Raw genomic sequence first — 14954 nt, forward strand, 5'->3', positions numbered from 1 at the left:
AAAAATTGTGCCGACTAGACCATACAATCGCATAGTGTGTAGCTAGTGTAACAATTAAATTTTTTTGTAAAGCTGAAGATTATCAGCAATTGTTTCTCAGTTTACTGCTGCTCTAAATATCACTGAAAAAAATGTAAACTTTATTTTTTTCAATGATCTTTCTACAGCTAATACAAGTAGTATAATTGTTAAATATATTTTGCTGTTTGACATGCACAGGGCAAAACGCAAAATTGCTGCTTAGCAGTGTATATAATTGGTATGCCAAGTATATAACACTGATTTCAGTAGAGCTGCATTTTCCAATAGTGTTTATCATAGGTTAAATGGCCAGCAGACCAGCTCTGCCCCCAGCTCACATAAAGCAGTGAGTGTGTTAGCCGGGACGGATGGCCCGCACCATTCTCTCTCCATTGGTGGCCTGCACTGGTGTCTCTAGCTGACTTTACAGGCTCAGCTGTCTGTCAGCAGCCCAGCCCCGCACTTGCTCATACAGTGTGCCAGGATGGATGCGCATCTCTTCTGCGCATGTGTGAACTTTTGATAGTTACAATCATCGATGGTACAGCATAGCATAGTTTACTACCATTGATGGCTCATGGCATTGTTGCCATCAATAGCAACCATCGATGGAGACTACACTGATGGCTATCCCTAAGAGGCGTTGGCTAATCAGGGTAAGGGGATGGGGTTATGAGGCAAGTTGTGTGGGTGGCCAAGCCCTGTGCCTTATTGGGTGGGGGGGGTAACCATCACAGCACTCACTGCGATTAACGATTGCAAAACCTTTTAGCATTTGTGGCCAACCACAAACCGCAAAGATGTTTAGAGTAAAGGCGCATACACCCTGGATGATGTGTATATTCGCCGATATTGGCAGCGGGGGTGCCGGTGTTGGTAAGTCCATACACTTGCCGATGCCGGCAACGACAGCAGGGCGGTGGTGCCATGCTGCATTCGGCAGCATGGCATCTTTAACGATACCCCCAGATGTGGCTCCACGTACAGCCGACTGGGGATATCGTTAACGACCCGCGGGAGTGCACATAGTTCGTCGATGAGGGCATACACACTTGATGATAAGAACGATATATCGTTGAACTCTAGTGTTATCATTCATTGATCTCGTCCAGTGTGTACGGGTAGTAAGTCTGCTGCCAGATTATTCAGTTGAGACAAAATAACAGCGCTGTTAGGGCATGGAACCGGGTAGTGTCTAGATGCCCATCGCGGAGAGGACCTGGATTTCATCAGCTACTGCCTACCCTCCAACATGAGCCGTTCCACCTGGTACAAATTGCTTTGCTTCTGGACTTCCCACCTAATTTATGATTGCAGTCACCTGTGTTGAACTAGTTAATTGATGTGAAAGGTGTTTCACCACAGGTGTCTGCAATCATAAATTATGTTGCAGGTCCAAAGTACTCGGTGGAAGGGTTCATGTTGGAGGGTCAGCTACTGTCCACCATTATTCTCTACCATCCACGTGGACATAAAGGGGGAATATAATCTTGTAGCTAGCCACCGAACCCTGAAGCGTGGTGAGCTAAGTGAGCCTGCGAGGGGACAAGTTTCTTCTCTAGATGGACTTCATGGGCATGGAACTACACTTCCGCCCTCACTTCACGTCACTTCCAGGTCCCTAGTACAAAGGGGAAGTTCCCTTCGCGGACAGGATCCTGACGTCATCAGATACTGTACAACTTCATTCTCTACCATCTATGTGGGCATAGAGTGAGAATATAATCTTGCAGCGAGCACAGAAGTTTCTTCTTTAGGTGGCCTTTATGGGCATGGAACTGCACTTCCGCCCTCACTCACGTCACTTCCAGGTCCCTAGCGCGAAGGGGAAATAAGATCTACCATCTGCTATCATTTACATACAGAACAATTTCCAGCAGGAAAGGGAAGTGGAAGCTGATGACCCGGAAGTGGTACCCGGCGTTGCCATAGCAGTGTAGCGGCGCCGGAAGAGGCGTGGTTATGGAGATGACGCTCCGTCCCGGGATCTGTGCTAGTAGGAGCCTCTCTTCATCATGTCAGCGCTGGGGCTGCAAGAACACTTCCGCGGTAACTGCAAGACCCGGGAGTTCCCGGCGCACAGCGCTAAGGTGCACTCGGTTGCTTGGAGCTGTGACGGGCGGCGCCTGGCATCCGGGTCTTTCGATAAGACTGCCAGCGTATTCGTACTGGAGAAAGACCGCCTGGTGAGAGGGCAGGAGCTTCCATGCCCAGAAGGGCTGATTGTATCACTTGTACAGGGAACGTCTGCACCACGCTGTGCCATCATGTGCTAATGAGGAGTGTAATGAGGCTGCTGACTTCTCGGGACAACAGGAGAGTTATAGCCACTTAGGCAGCAATGAAATAATACTTGAGATATTGTGTTATTGCAATGCAGTCTTCTTTGTAAGCAACAACCCAAGGGAATTTTGTATTGCACACACATCCATGTTTTCTTTATGCTCTCTTGTGGCAATACCACCATCCTCCCGCTGTCACACAGGTTTTAGGCATATAAAATCATTCATATTCTGAAAGGCACATTATTATCTCTTATTTATATTGTGCCTCAAGGTTTCCATAGTGCTTTACAAATTGGACGGAGTCTGCAGGAAAAGTACATAGTAATATAGTTTCAGGCAGTCATCAACTTAAAGGGTCAATCCAATGAAGAGCCCATGAGTAAGTGCTTGTATGCTGCACTAACGGTACCTCTGGACTCGCATATTTCTGTTTGCAGCCTCATAGGGCCGTGAGCAAGTATGGTGAGTCCGGGGTGAGATCAGGCCGCACGGGGAGCAAATTGATGTGCCGTCAGTTCTATGCCGTTCCAATGGTAATTTGCCCCCTTCCCAACCTAATTGGATTAACCCCAAAGCCTGAAAAGTCAATGTTGAGAAAACTATAATTTAAGAGTTCATCTTAACATTTTTGTATTTGCCATAAATTGTAGGTAAAAGAAACTAATTATCGTGGGCATGGGGATAGTGTTGACCAACTCTGCTGGCATCCCTCAAACCCAGATCTCTTTGTCACTGCATCAGGAGACAAGACAATCCGCATTTGGGATGTTAGGTCTGAAAGGTGCCTCACTACTGTTACCACAAAGGGTGAGTATCATCTTCTCTGGGTTTTTAGCACTTTGGTTAAGACCAAATTCACTTGGGTGAGTTTTTTTTTTTACATGAAAAACGGGGTTGTTGAAAACATGCATTTATCAACATTTGTTTTATTTCTGTTCAGTCACTGTAACAGTCTGCATGAACCTTACATAGGGCCTGATTCAGGGATGGGCGCAAATGCTGTCGTTTCATGCGAGTTTGTACGCAAATATGCAAAATGTCACAGCCGTCTAGATTTGTATTGAGACCGCCACCGTCAGCTGTGTAGAAAGAAGCAGCTTGGTCACAGACAAGTCGATTATCGGATTTCTGAGTAACCCTCTGATTGTTTAGTATGGCTTGGGAACTGAGACGCCTGAGCCTTGTTTACTGCATACAGGACGCAGTTATAAGCCCAGACACACCCCGAAAAACGTCACAACATGCCTTCAGATGAGTGTGTCCCCCCCCATTCCCACCCACTGTCCCTGCCTTTCATTCGCTTTGTGAATAACTTCTCACTGCATGCGAAATTGGTAATGAAACTTGACGCACACACAGTGCAACTCGGACACGCATGTGCAGACCACTGATAATCGCTCAACTACTTAAACATCAGTATTGTGTTCATTTCTGAATCGGGCCCATATGGTGTGTACACACTAGGACGATGTGTACCAGGACAATATTTCGGGCCAATGGGCCATTATATCGTACTGTGGGTACATATTGAGCGCTGTAATGAACGACAGAACTATACCTAGTTCTGTCCGTTACTACATGCAGCTGCGCCCCATGTAATATCGTCTGGTTGGCCGACCGAATGATATTGCATGGGACCGCGGGAGTGAGCGGATTGGGCGTAGACACTGTAAGATCCGACTGCTATGTCGTTACGATTCTGCCGGAAACTACATATCGTGCCAATATCGTCCCACCCAGTGTGTACCCAGCTATAGTCTTTTGCAGTGACCTATGTATATGAGCAGATTATTTGTTTTGTAATAGTGGGCAGAGATGACGCCAAAAACCTTATTGCACTCTTGCTAGGACTGCTTTGTAAGGGCCATTTCACTTGTATAGCATGGGTAAACAATTGCATTAAAGTATTGGGATAGAATCATGAAGCACCATAACATTGATTAAGAATTCTCCGCTTAAAATGCTGAATGAATAAAAGAAAATGAGCTAATCTTCAAATAGCTGCATCTTTCAAGATGGCACCATTGTTTTCCTCTATAGCAAATGAATCTTACCTGCCAGATAATAGACAATATTCACTTAGAAACTTTTTGTAATTGAATATTTAACTTCAATTCTTTGAGAAAAATGTGTTGAAATGACCATACATGTGGGTACTTTGGAGAGAGCTCCATTTCTGAAGATGTTTATTTTTCTAATTTTGAAACCCAAAACATTAGTGTGTAAAATATTGAACTATGGAAATGATTCATACTGCGAGAGTCTTAAGCTGGATATATCTGCAGATCGAGGGATCTGGAAATATATCTGTAGATGATGGTTGTTCATACACACACTGAACAACCACCACCTTCCATCTAGCCACAGGTCCCGCCGCGACCCCCTCCCTGCGGCTGCCGCTGTAAGTGTACGTGAGATCGGCTGATCGCCCGTACACACAGCACGATGGACAGATATATTTGCCATCGGCTGTGCAGCACAGGCGACGCACTATGTCTGTGAGCAACGCCGTTCACAGACATCGCTGGTACACACTGACCGACTGGCAGATATATTGGCTGATATATCGTATGCCTATGTGTACCCAGCATTACAGAAGGTTCTTTGGGCACTAACTATTCCTGAAAAGAGTCAGCTCCCACCCTCTGGCATGTTGCTCATACAATATTGCAGCTTTCCATATCCCAGATATTTTGACAATAACATAACTAATGTAGGACTAGTTATCCCTTATCTGGAACATTTTAGAACATTTAGCTAGAATCTGGTTGGTTGCTTAAGGTGACACCTACACTTCAGATATGTAATTCAATGAAAAAATAAATAAAAACGGAAATTGGAGAAAAAGCCTAGTTTGTCTTCTGTAAATGTCATGAGCACACATCCACTAGACGACAGGCAAAAGACTGCACGATTATGACATTGTAATCATGCAGTCGTATGTCTGTCTGTGATGTGCCTTCACTGAACGAGCAGTCGTTCAGTGAAGGCACATCAATCATTTGCAAACATGTTGAACCTGACGATATCAGGTTGTACAACATATTTGTGTGATGATAGATGTCTAAACGACCAACAAATTTCGAACGATTATTGAATGATAACTATATCATTATCGTTCAATCGCTCAATTTAAACGTCTAGTGCAGGGGGTCTTCAAACTTGGCCCTCCAGATGCTGTGGAACTACACATCCCAGCATGCACTGCACATAGTTTTAGCATGCTGTTATATCAAAAAGGTGGCAGTGCATGCTGGGATGTGTAGTTCCACAGCAGCTGGAGGGCCAAGTTTGAAGACCCCTGGTCTAGTGGATGTGTGCCTTTACTGACATCTTTGGTGATTGCAATATAAAACTGTTTACTTTTAATAAATGATACAGAATGACTGGCCTGCTTCTGGGGAAGACAAGATTCTGATATTGCTTTCTGACACGTTTGTTGTTACTTATGGTGGTCCTTACTTTTGCTTACAATTTTATTGAACTATCTATAAAAATTACTGAATATTTTTAATCCTTCATCCTGCACATCACTGTAACCAAAGGGGAGTGGACATGTTTCTAAGCGGCAGGTTGTGTTTAATTATATAAAAAAAAGAAAAAAGTACATATTTGTTTCTGCAAAATATTACACATTTAAGCTTATTTTATGAAGTCCACACTACCATAATTATGTTTTTATGCTTTGTCTGTATCTTTAAACATCTTGTTGTTAGGTGAAAATATAAACATCTGCTGGAGCCCAGATGGTCAGACTATTGCAGTAGGAAATAAGGATGATGTAGTCACCTTCATAGATGTCAAAACTCATCGCCCCAAAGCAGAAGAGCAGTTCAAGTTTGAAGTGAATGAAATATCCTGGAACAATGATAACAATCTGTTTTTTCTCACCAATGGGAATGGCTGCATCAACATTCTGAGGTATAAATTCTATCACTAGTCCCCCATGTACTGTATTTTCTCTCAGATCAGGTTTGACTTTCCCATTAACACAGGTGACATCTAACCATTTGCAAGTGATCTAAAATACACTGCATGTTATATATGCAACACCTTTTATGGAGACAAGTCTTTCCATTTATTGGGCGGAATTCAATTGTTTTCGCGGCCCGCATCTCCTGTTTAAAGTAACAGGAGATCGCGGGCCGCTATGCAATTGTTCCAGAATTTCGTGCTGATCGCGCCCAAAGTGGTCGGGTTTAGCCACGTAAAGCAGCTAAACCCGACCAAAGTGCTGGGCGCGATCGCGAAAAGTGATGTTTGGGCACCCAAACATGTCACTTTTCGCACATTTCAGTTCTCATCCCCCAGGGGCTGCGAGCTGAAATGTAGCTCTGGCAGCTGATCGTGCCCGACAGGAGCAAGAAGTGAATAGCTCCGTCGGGCGCGATGGGGGCAGGAATCAATTGAATTCCGCCCATTATGTTACTCTAATGGCAGCCTTTGTTCCTGCTAAAGTGACTGTGTAGGTACAGGTGTCTTCACTCTCCCTCTTTCACCATAGCAGGAAACTTTAGTATTCACAATAGTGAGATGTTTTTCTCAGAGGAAGCAAAATATATTGTATTTTAGTGAATATAAAAATCTATTATTGAAAAAGTTATAAAAATAAAAAATAGGGAATAGTGATTAAAAGAGACACATATATATATTAGATTTTTTCCTAGCACTAATCCTCCTCCATACAGTATAAGACCATGCCAAACATGTATTTTGTTTTTGAACCTGTCTTTTTCTATAATTCAAATTAATTCAAATATTAATTTCATTATAATAGATTACTATGGCAAGCACATATAAATAAACCCAGTTCATTTAAATAGTTAGCTTTTTATGATGATTAAAATATGTTGGTAAATTCATGATCAAAATTCTAGAATATGATTACAAGCTATTGTATGGGTGTAAACGTTAGTGATGAGCCATTTATTGTTTAATGACCAGTGAACTCTGCAGCTCAACACAACATCTTATGTCACCACTGTTTTCTTTTTCCTAAGTAGGATAAAGGGAAAAGAACTATTTGGTACCATTTAAAAAAAAAAAAAAAAAAAAAAAAGTGAGACAAAAAAAGTTCAATATTTTAAGTATTTAATTTAATAAACTTCTTAATGTCTTTTTATTTTAGCTATCCAGAGCTCAAGCCAATTCAGTCAATCAACGCTCACCCTTCAAATTGCATTTGCATAAAATTTGACCCTACAGGGAAGTATTTTGCTACAGGCAGCGCTGATGCACTTGTCAGTCTTTGGGATATAGAGGAGCTGGTCTGTGTACGGTGCTTCTCACGGTAGGTACCTGCATGTGGCATTGAGCTTAAAAACTGACAACCAGTTTGTCCTCAAACTCATGGTTTTATTTTGCATGATATTGTATAATAATGTTATTGCTTGTAAAGAGATAAGGTGGGTACACACTGGGCGATATTACTGAGCGACTGCACGATTACGACATCGTAATCGTGCAATCGCTCAGTAATCGTGCACTTTTATGTCGTAAACGACCAGCGATGCCCACTCCCGCTGGTCGTTTCCGACATTGTCCATCGCCTGAACATGCAGCACAACCTGACGACCTCCTCAGGTTGCTGCATGTCAGGGAATGGGGGAAGAGAGCCCGGCGCTGTACGATATCGTTAATGATATCGTTCAGCGGCTGTGCTCAATGTCATGAACGACACAGCCTGCCGGGGACACACTACACGATATCGCTCAGGGAGCATATCGTGTAGTGTGTACGCACCTATACAGTAGTTGTGAGGCTCGCTCTGTTTGTTTTACTCCGCATGATGCAATATTTATACTGTTTATTCATTCAGTTTTTTAAGATGGGAGCATTCATTTTATTTTGTTCAAATTTATTTTTCTCCTTTAGTAGGAAACATTTATGCTTCAATTTTGCAAAAAACCGTTGTAATTCCTACACCGTTCACCTGATTTGGATGTAATTACCCTCAAATTAAAGCTGAAAGTCTGCAGTTAAAGCACATCGTGTTTGTTTCATTTCAAAGCCATTGTGGTGGTGAATAGAGGCTAAAATATGAAAATTCTGTCAATGTCCCAATATCTATGAACCTGACTGTAAATGTATGAATGTTATGAACTAATTCAGTTTATAGTTTTGTCCATATTAATCTAGATTGAATTAAATTATGGTTTCTGGACTTCTAGGTTGGACTGGCCTGTGAGAACACTAAGCTTCAGCTATGATGGAAAAATGCTAGCGTCTGCATCTGAGGATCATTTTATTGACATTGCACACGTTGAAACAGGTATTAGCTATAGTATACTAGCAAATCTGTCATAGAATAAGAATGTTTCTTCTCTTGATGGAGGAGCAGGGTTGACAAGTGAGGAGGGAGGTGGGATAGGGGCTTTGGAAAAAACATGGTGTTACCTGACTGGCGATTCTGGAAGATCTGAGCTGGACTGGTGGGTTTCTTAGTATGTGGGTGTATCTCTAAATTTAGTGCGTGCTGTGATCGGGGGCAGAGCTATGTCGAAGCAGATGGAGCTCACGCTGCAGGCGCCAGCCTGGCCGCACATTAGTAATTCCCCTCCATTTTCCCCTCTGCTTTTAGCCACTTGTCTGGCATGGGATGCAACCACAGGCAGGTGGGCTTTCCTTTCCACTGTCGCATCCTGTGTGACCGCAGGCTTTGCTCCTCTGCTGGCCTTAATACTCCCGGCTATCACTGACTTTTTGTATTCTGAATATTTACAAGTGTCTTTATTTTTACAAAATACACGGCCAAGTAAACACTTCCTTATGTTAGATAACCAATGTAGATGACCATTTGGTACATACATGTCTGTTTGTGGCTGGCATAGTCTTGTGAGCATAACATTTATCATGCATTTGGCACATCGGTCTTTGTTATCTTAGATATGCTCACTATTATGTGAAAGGGAGGGGCATAAATGCCCTTTTGGGATATGAGATAGCAGCATAATCTCGGAACAGAATGGATAGATATTACCTCCCTGATATGGCTCTGAAATACAGAGCATAAAAATCACAAGCATCAATAAATTCAGGGATTAAAGTGATGGTTCTTTATATTATTTTGGAAGATATTGCAGTGAGCCCTTCACATGATTGGTAACAGAAGAATAATTTGTAATTGACCCCACTCCAAAGGAAATTACCATGTTGGAAATCTTATGCTGGGCATACAAGGCCAGATAAAATGCCTGTCAGACCGACAGACATTTTTTCTGTCAGCCTGCAGATGTCGGCGGCATATACTGTGAGAGATCTCAGTGTATTAGCCCAAACACGATTTGAGTTTGCCAAAAGGCATGTGGGAGACTCCCCAAATGTAAGGAGGAAGGTGCTCTGGTCAGATGAGACTAAAATGTAACTTTTCGGCCACCAAAGAAAACGCTATGTCTGGCGCAAACCCAAGAGATCCCATTACCCTAAGAACAGAATCCACACAGTGAAACATGGTGGTGGCAGTATCATGCTGTGGGGATGTTTTTCAGCAGCAGGGACTGGGAAACTGATTCGAGTCGAGGGAAAGATGGATGGTGCTAAATACAGGGATATTCTTGAGCAAAACCTGTTTCAGTCTGCCTGTGATTTGAGACTGGGACGGAGATTCACCTTCCAGCAGGAAAATGCCCTGAAGCATACTGCTAAAACAACACTCGAGTGGTTTAAGGGGAAACATTTAAATGTGTTGGAATGGCCTAGTCAAAGCCCAGATCTCAATCCAATTGAGAATCTGTGGTCAGATTGCTGTTCACAAGCGGAAACCATCCAACATGAAGGAGTTGGAGCAGTTTTGCCTTGAGGAATGGGCAAAAATCCAAGGGGCAAGATGTGGTAAGCTCAGAGACTTATCCAAAGTGACTTGCAGCTGTAATTGCCACAAAAGGTGGCTCAACAAAGTATTGACTTTAGGGGGTGAATAGTTTTGCACGCTGAAGTTTTCTGTTATGTTGTCCTAAATGTTGTTTGATTCACAATATTTAAAAAAAAAAAAAAAAACACAACGTCACAGTTGTAGGCATGTTTTGTGAATGAAATGATGCACACCTTCAAACAATCCATTTTAATTCCAGGTCGAGGCAACAAAACATGAAAAATGCAAAGGGTGTGAATACTTTTGCAAGGCACTGTATATCTATATAATAAGCGTTAAAGCGTGTCTGTCTATCAATCTATTTGTCCTTTATGCACTGCCAGAGTTTTTACCTAGCTTCACCAAATGTGTTGTAGTTTGACCAGGATTAGGTTTGTGCCTAGGTTTGAACTTCGTCAGGGCCACACACTGTCATACAATCCCTAAAAATGAGGACACTCTTAAATTACACAGTCTGAGAAAGTCAAACTTTTTGACCCATGCAAGTTCATATTAAATCCAGAGTCTCTGTGTTTGCATGCATGTGCATAGCTAGAACTTTGTGGGCCACATAGCAAGATCTTAAAAGGTCCCCCACAGAGGTAAAAAACACCTTTGCCCCCACGTAGAGCCCATTCATGTTATGCCACACATTAGTACCTCTTAAACATTATGCCACACAGTAATGCCCCTTACACTACACAGTAATGCCCCATACACATTATACCACACAGTAATGCCCTTTACAGATTATGCCTCATAGTAGTAGTGCCCCATATAACATTTCACACAATAGTAATGCCCCCTACACATTATGCTCCCCCCCCCCCCAGCAACTCTCCTCCCTGTGTCCCTTCAGCAGCCTTTCACCTCTCCCTGTGTGCCATCAGTAGCCAGGTGTGGATTTGGGACTGGGCGCCGCCAGCTATTTACAACAGGCACTTCTACAGGCAGCAGCAGACATGAACGGACAGCGCCGGCACAATTTAAATCTGGCGCTGGTTGCGAGCCAATCGGGGCCGCCATTGCAATTTGGCTTCCCATCCACGAGCTCTGATTGCCTTGCGACAGGCGGCACTGTCTTTCCATAACTGTCTGCCAGTGCTCCAGCTGTAATCAGCTGGCAGGCTGGCACCAAATCAACATCACTTACACCGGAGCCCTCTTTGACTGCCCTGACTCACCTTGTGTGCGTGACCGGGTGCAGGGGGAGTGGTGGGCCATAGAGGCAGCTCGGGCACCATAGTAGCTGTGCCCCTTGCATGCATGGTCCTTTTCAGGATCAATGGAATGGGGTTATAGGCGAGGACAATGTAAGCAAATAAAGGCTGCAGGTATATTTCAGGGTCCAGTCTTCAACCCGGGCAACGCCGGGTATCCCAGCTAGTAAGTTATAACAAAGTCACTCTTATTACTGTTTATGCACTCTGTTATGATGCTCATTCATTCATATTTTCAGGAGAGAAGCTGTGTGAAGTTCAGTGCGAGTCTCCCACTTTCACCGTGGCCTGGCACCCTAAGAGATACCTTCTGGCCTTTGCTTGCGATGATAAGGATGGGAAATATGATAGTAGTCGTGAAGCTGGTACTGTCAAATTATTTGGTCTTCCTAATGACTCTTGAAGGACATTGTCTTATGAAATAGGTTACAGAAAAGATATTAGAAAGTAGTGAATGGCAGCATCTCCAGCATGGAATAACTGAATAAATGCCATGGTTTGAATGCCCTGCGTTTTCATTATATGGGTTGACTGTGGAAGTCTTATTGATATTATTTCATTGTTGATTAAAGTGTTTTGTATGAAAATTAAAAAAAAAAAAAAAAATTGTAATAAAATTTGGATTAAACTTTTATTGTACTTGCCGTTTCATACCTTTTTTGGGGCACTATATTATAATTTAATTATGAAGTTAAATAAAATTTTGGAGGTACGATGCTAGATGTATAGACGTAACAATTATAAAAACAGACAGGTGAATCTATTTCTACCTATTTTATTTTTGCATGAGACAAAAAAAGTTTGTCGTCATGCTAAAATACTAGACCCCGTTTCCATACGGAAATTAAATCCTAGACGTTTAATGTTCTCCTTTAAAACTTTGTAAAAAAGGATAGTTTGCAATCTTGAGCTGACTTTACGGTTAGAATTTAGATTAGGGTTTGTATTAATGTTCAGTCTTGTGCATTGATTTTCAACCTTCTTCAAGTTGAGGCACACTACGCAAAATTTTATCATTGCCAAGGCACACCATCCGGTGATGCGGCGTGCGCGATCTATGAAAGAACAAACACCTGCAGGAACAAAACACGCTACATTTTCCCCCGCAGGAACAAAACACACTACATTGGCCCCAGATATATAAAACCAATCACTGCCACACAGGAAAAAAAACCCCATCACATTGGCACCCACATAAAAAATCCACACTGCTCTCCACAAAGAAAAAACACATTGGCCCCCACAGAGAAAAAAAAAAAAAAATTGCTCTCCACAGAAACAAAAAGAAATGGCAGATTGGCTTAACCCACAGGGCTGGCTGGCGGCGAGCAGGATGGGCTTGCTGGGTCACTGGCGCCGGGCGGGTGGGAAGAGCTGGCTGGGTCACTGGCGGAGCAGGTGGGCAACGTGGCGTGCGTGACGTGATGTCATGCCGCTGCGTCTAGGCAGTTCATGGCCCGGGCACGCCTTGGCCTCCCAGAGGAGCTCAGCAGCAGCCCGGGCCACGATATTGTATAATGTGCCCGGCGGTCAGGCGGCACAGCGGTTGAAAACCGCTGGTCTAGTGTTTGACAGTGGTTCATGTTTATGACCATGTTAGGGCTTGAAGTGTTTTTAGGTCCTAATAACGCACCCTTCAAACAAATAACTTATAGTTCTAGAACACCAGATGACTGAAATGCAGTATTAGTTTTTCTACTTGACAGTTACATACTTAACTGGAATGATTGTATGGGGTGCGATCCCAGTCAGAAGTTCTCTGACGCAGTTGCAAATCATGCAACTGGTTCCCCGCATCGCCCTCCTTTCCTAGGTGTTTTAAGAGGGCATCCATTCTACACGAGTCCCCCCCAGCAGTGATGTAGCTATCTCCTGACCGGGTTCCATACAAAAGGTCGACAATGATTTGGTCAACTTGGAAGAAGGTCGACAGGTACAAAATTTCGACATGGAAATGGTCAACACATGTTGTGGGTTTTTTCTTTCATTTTTAGAGTTAGGCGATTTTTTTTTTTTTTTACACAATCCTGGCCGATTCCGACGCATTGGAACAACAGATCGTGTAAAAAAATGCCCAAATCGTGTGTCCCCACTCGCGATGCGCATATCTGCTGGTCGCACATCGCATCGTCAGATCTGCCGTGCTGTAGGGCAGATCTGACAATCTAGGACATGATGCACTGGAAAAAGTCTGGATACAGGAGAGATCGTTTGAAGATTGGACACCAAATTGTGTGGAGATCGTGTGCAGAGCTGCCGGGGAGAGTTTCAAGGGAAATCGTTAAAAAAAAAAAAAAAAGTGTTCACCATGCCATGTCCACCTTTTTTTAACCTGTCGACTTTTGTACTGTCTAACTTTTGTCATGTCGTCCTTTTGTATCACACCCCTCTGACCACTTACATCACATGCCAATTTTGTACATGTGCCACTTGCACAAGTGCAAAGACCCATGGGGTCTATCAGTCAGCGTGAGGGAGAGTGAGCTTGTCAGTGGGTTTGGTGGCTAAGGTGTCTATTTACTAAGGGGAGAAATGCTAAAGGCAGAGAAAATTCCTGTACATACCGCTTCTCAGTATGTACTAAAGGGATTTTCTCTGCAGCCTACCAGCGCTAAGTGCAGGCTACAACATCGCGCTCCACCTGGGTCACTTAGTGTTGCTATAGACACCTATGGCAGCACTAAGTTTCCCAGGTATTACTAAGAGGAGATGTCACTTACCATCAGGTGTTTTTTTTTTTTCAGGGCTGTTTCTGCCTCCTGTAGCTGCCGATATCGGTTTCTCCTCATTGGAGAAGCAGGAAGTGTTTATTGTAATTGTAAAGTGTGTTAATAAAGCTTTTACAAAAAAAAAAGTCACTGCTGCAACTGCTGGCTGGAGATGGTGAGTCAGAGGACGTAGATCAGATTGTGGAAAGGTAGTGTTGTAGGTGCCATTCAATGCCCAGGTGCTGAATTGATGTAAAAAAAAAAAAAAAAAAAAAAAAAATGCTCATAGACTGAGAGTTGAGGTCTCCCCACAGTAACTGGTTCAGTACAATATATGGCAACCTGCACATTTTCTTCACAGTAACTGGCTCATTGTAGTATATGGCTGCCTGCACATTCTCTTTACAGTATCTGGCTCATTGTAGTATATGACAGTAACTGGCTCATTGTAGTATATGGCTGCCTGCACATTCTCTTTACAGTATCTGGCTCATTGTAGTATATGACAGTAACTGGCTCATTGTAGTATATGGCTGCCTGCATATTCTCTTTACAGTAACTGGCTCATTGTAGTGTGTATGTATGTGTATATATATATATATATATGTATGTGTGTATATATATATATATATATATATATATATATATATATATATAAATAAATATATTCCTTACTAACATTTTTAAACTGCAATGTGTTATGAGCAGTGAGCTTCACTCTCAAACAGGGTGGAGACCCCCCGCCGATTGCTGGTGCCATCCTGTCTGAGAGTGAGTTTAGGAGCTTTCTTCTGCCTAATTAGGATACCTGATTCAGTTCTTTTCAAGCAGATTTCTTACCATTGTTCATTCAGTCAAATTCAAGTGTCTG

At 42.9% G+C, this 14954-nt stretch overlaps 1 protein-coding gene across 1 annotated transcript; it reads left to right on the forward strand.

Annotated features, from left to right (window-relative positions):
* Positions 1 to 1578: 1578 nt before the first annotated feature.
* On the forward strand, positions 1579 to 12014 carry THOC3 (THO complex subunit 3). The gene is made up of 6 exons (XM_088475786.1): positions 1579 to 2207; positions 2957 to 3113; positions 6023 to 6227; positions 7435 to 7596; positions 8477 to 8577; positions 11615 to 12014. Exons 1-6 carry the CDS (start codon positions 2037 to 2039, stop codon positions 11776 to 11778), a joined length of 960 nt encoding a protein of 319 aa, XP_088331912.1. The 5' UTR covers positions 1579 to 2036; the 3' UTR covers positions 11779 to 12014.
* Positions 12015 to 14954: the final 2940 nt, after the last annotated feature.

Source organism: Taudactylus pleione, unplaced genomic scaffold (assembly GCF_031769625.1).
Source record: "Taudactylus pleione unplaced genomic scaffold, aTauple2 ptg000178l, whole genome shotgun sequence".
Lineage (NCBI taxonomy): Eukaryota > Metazoa > Chordata > Amphibia > Anura > Myobatrachidae > Taudactylus > Taudactylus pleione.

What these genes read in the sequence shown, in the direction of transcription:
- THOC3 (XM_088475786.1), top strand. Translation starts at nt 2,037, where the DNA reads ATGTCAGCGCTGGGGCTGCAAGAACACTTCCGCGGTAACTGCAAGACC. An exon ending in GGCTGCATCAACATTCTGAG is followed by an intron (nt 6,228 to 7,434) that starts GTATAAATTCTA and finishes TTTTTATTTTAG; the next exon opens with CTATCCAGAGCTCAAGCCAA. An exon ending in TGTGTACGGTGCTTCTCACG is followed by an intron (nt 7,597 to 8,476) that starts GTAGGTACCTGC and finishes CTGGACTTCTAG; the next exon opens with GTTGGACTGGCCTGTGAGAA.